Source organism: Eurypyga helias, unplaced genomic scaffold (genome assembly GCF_000690775.1).
Source record: "Eurypyga helias isolate BGI_N326 unplaced genomic scaffold, ASM69077v1 scaffold20222, whole genome shotgun sequence".
NCBI lineage: Eukaryota > Metazoa > Chordata > Aves > Eurypygiformes > Eurypygidae > Eurypyga > Eurypyga helias.
In genome coordinates, this window is record NW_010236814.1 from 2,275 (window position 1) to 5,273 (window position 2,999).

The 2,999-nt window shown below is 54.1% G+C and overlaps 1 protein-coding gene across 1 annotated transcript in view; it reads left to right on the plus strand.

The window, feature by feature from the left end:
• Positions 1-95: 95 nt before the first annotated feature.
• Positions 96-2,999, plus strand: part of LOC104506321 (LIM/homeobox protein Lhx6-like) — a gene marked incomplete at its 5' end in the record, with an annotated part of 4,770 nt that continues 1,866 nt past the window's right edge. Inside the window, 3 exons of the mRNA XM_010147238.1 lie at positions 96-191; positions 2,133-2,298; positions 2,958-2,999. The exon at positions 2,958-2,999 is cut by the window's right edge and continues 83 nt beyond it. Coding sequence (XP_010145540.1) covers positions 96-191; positions 2,133-2,298; positions 2,958-2,999 — 304 coding nt within the window. The remainder of the gene's footprint in view (positions 192-2,132; positions 2,299-2,957) is intronic.

A 2,999-nucleotide genomic window follows, 5' to 3' on the forward strand; every position in this document is an offset into this window, starting at 1 on the left:
CAGCTGGAGGTAGTGGGGCTGGGCCGGGGGGGGCTGGAAGGGCTGCGACTGCCCTGGCCTCATCCTGACCCCCTCCCCATCTCTTCTTCCCCCAGGTCATGCAGGCACAGTTTGCTCAGGACAACAACCCCGACGCACAAACGCTTCAGAAGCTGGCAGACATGACGGGGCTGAGTCGGAGAGTCATTCAGGTGAGGGGTGGGCAGGGGGTGGGCAGGGCTCGGCCCCCCCCCCGAAAAAAAGGGAGTGCACCAAAAGGCTGGCGTTAGGTGGGGCTCAGACCTCTGCAGCCCCTCGCTGCCGCACGTCGACCCTGGGACTTGCCACGTCCAGCAGCGTTGTGCACGTTGGCCTCGCCGGCTCCCACAGCGATGCCAGCGCCATCCTTCCTCTGCCTTGCTCACGAGGTTTCTGGTTGGTTTTTCCTCTTATGATCCAATCAAAAAAACCCCAATTCCCCCTCCTCCTTACAGTCCCAGCCAGTCTCAAGAAATCGCGGGGTGGGAAAGCTGCCATCAACTTGCCGCCCCAGAGCTCAAGGGGCACGGGCAGCACAGCCACCTCCCTGGCAGCTGTCCCCACCACGAGCAGGCAAAATTGGCTGCTTTGGGAAGCTTTGGGGTAGAGAAGTTTAAAGAAAAAAGAGGTTTTGCAGCCCCAGGGGGGATGGCGACAGGAAAGCCCCCACACTCGTGCTGTCCAGGAGGGAGAGCGGTGCTACAGGGACTGGGAGAAATGCCCCGGCTCCCAGCTCTCTGTCCCTGTAGACAGCCCAGCTTTGCCCCTCGGTGACATCCACACTCTTCACTTTAATGTTCTGCTGACATACTTTCTGCATACAATGAAAACACAAGTGATTAAAATAAATTTGGAGCTTTCACCCGGGATTGTTTTGCCAACGACACGTTTAAATTTTGTGTGTGAAAATCTGGCTCGAGCCTCAGCTATTGAGATTCTTCACTTAGCTGAAGATCAAGCAGGCTGCACACTGGGCTATTTTTTATGTGGATATTTTTTAAAGGCGCTTGGAACAGGAAACAATTTGTCAAGCGCTTACGCCTGTTTCCTTCTCTGTGGCCCAGCGTGCGTGGTCCGCTCGGCCTCGGAGAAGATTTTTTAGTCCCAGCTATCCCTCAAGAATTAAAGCATAAGAAAGAAATCACTGCATTAGCATACACCCCCCTGCGTGTGTTAACTCTAGGATGTAATCCCCTAATTGTTCCTTTAATTAGAAGAAGTGAACATGGTCAGGGGGCTCATACCTGCTGCACAGATGGAGTAGGGCTGTATCCCACCACATTTTCCTCTTTTTCTCAGCTTTAATGTTCTGCTGGTGTGGTTTGTGCATAAATAAACCACACGTGATTAAAACAATATTGTTTTCATCATCTCTAAAGTCACATCTTCTCACAGTCTAAGCTTTTACGGGCTTTTCTCTCCCTTTGCCTCTCGCTCTGCCAACGCTCACGCGTTTCCCAGCTGATCTCAGCCGTGATTTTAGGCCAGGCTAGCTGGGGTTGAAAGTTAAAATCTAAATAAGAACTTGAGGGCTGCTCCCATCATTTGCCGTGGAAGCAGGGACAAGGCTTTCTGCCTGCAGGGATGGATGAACGCAGGCAAAGCTCGTGGACGGCGGGGTGTTTCTGCCTGGCTGCTCCCTGGGCTGGTTCGGTGATGTTACTGAGGGCTTTCACCACCCCCCGAGCTCAGGGGGAAGCTTGCCGCTAAAATTATTTGAGTGTGGCAGGGAATAGTGTGATCGATAACATGAGTTTCTGCATCACCTAGTCAGGGTGTTCACTCAGTGACTCCTGTGACAAGCTTTAAAGTTTTAATTACCCTAATGAAGGACAACGTTGGTTTTGGCTGAGACACGTTAATAGTAGAGATGCCACTTCAGGCACCCTGATGTCTGTACTGCCCTGAGACAAAACTCCGGCTCTAGTGAGGGTAGAACAAAGCTGTGGAAGCTGATGGACTGCTGGTGAGGTATTTCAGCATGCAGATCCCTAAATTTGACTCCTTTTTTTCAAAATGCTCAGAAAAGACACCCATCCCAGGGTCTCGGTGAAGGACCGCACTTCGATCCGCTTGTCTCTCCATTGACACAGGGTTTGCTGCTTTTGTTTCAGGTTTGGTTTCAAAACTGCAGAGCCCACCCCACCCCCCAGCCCACGGTGCCCCCCTCGGGAGCCCCCCCGTCCCGCATCCCTTCCTCGCTCTCCGATGACATTCACTACTCGCCCTTCAGCAGCCCGGAGCGGGCCCGGATGGTGACGCTGCACGGATACATAGAAAGTAAGTGCTGGCTCGCGGGGCTCCGGCAGTGGGGCTGCTCGGGGGTGGTGGGGCAGCGGGGTGCTTCCTGGGAGTGAGCGGTAGTGCCATGGCACAGGGCACAGTCAAAAATTCCCGTGTACTCCCTTGTGCGGATGGTGCATGTGCTCCTTCTCCTCGTGACACGAACAACTTTTGTCCTGGGGATTTTCGGAAGGGCTGTTGTGGGGAAGACCCATATGAGAGAAGGAGGGGAGAGAGGAATGCTGCAGCTCCTTTCCCTCCATACTTCAACCCCAACAAAGGCACTGCCAGGGTTTTACCTGATTAATCCCTGGCTTTCCTTGTGTTTTGTCACGGAGAAGAGGCATGTTGAGCTCAGTGGTCAAGTTGTCTCCTTCCTGCTCGGGTCAGAGTTGATTTCTCTAACAGCTGCCAAGTGTGGGTGAACCCTTTGTGGGCACCTTTGGTCACGCCTGGACCGTGACTCCTATGAGGCTTCTCCCTCATCCCCGTGCGCTGTAGTAGAATGTGGTTCCTGCTGCACCTCTGCCCGACCCACCGGGCACCTCTCCTGCCACGCGTGTCCCGAGCTGCTCCCCGGTGGAAGCCTGAGCGTGCCGGTTGGAGGGCGTGTGTTGTTTGTAGTAACAGAGGCTGAAGCCTCTTCTCATCCACAGGTCAGGTACAGTGTGGACAAGTGCACTGTAGACTTCCCTACA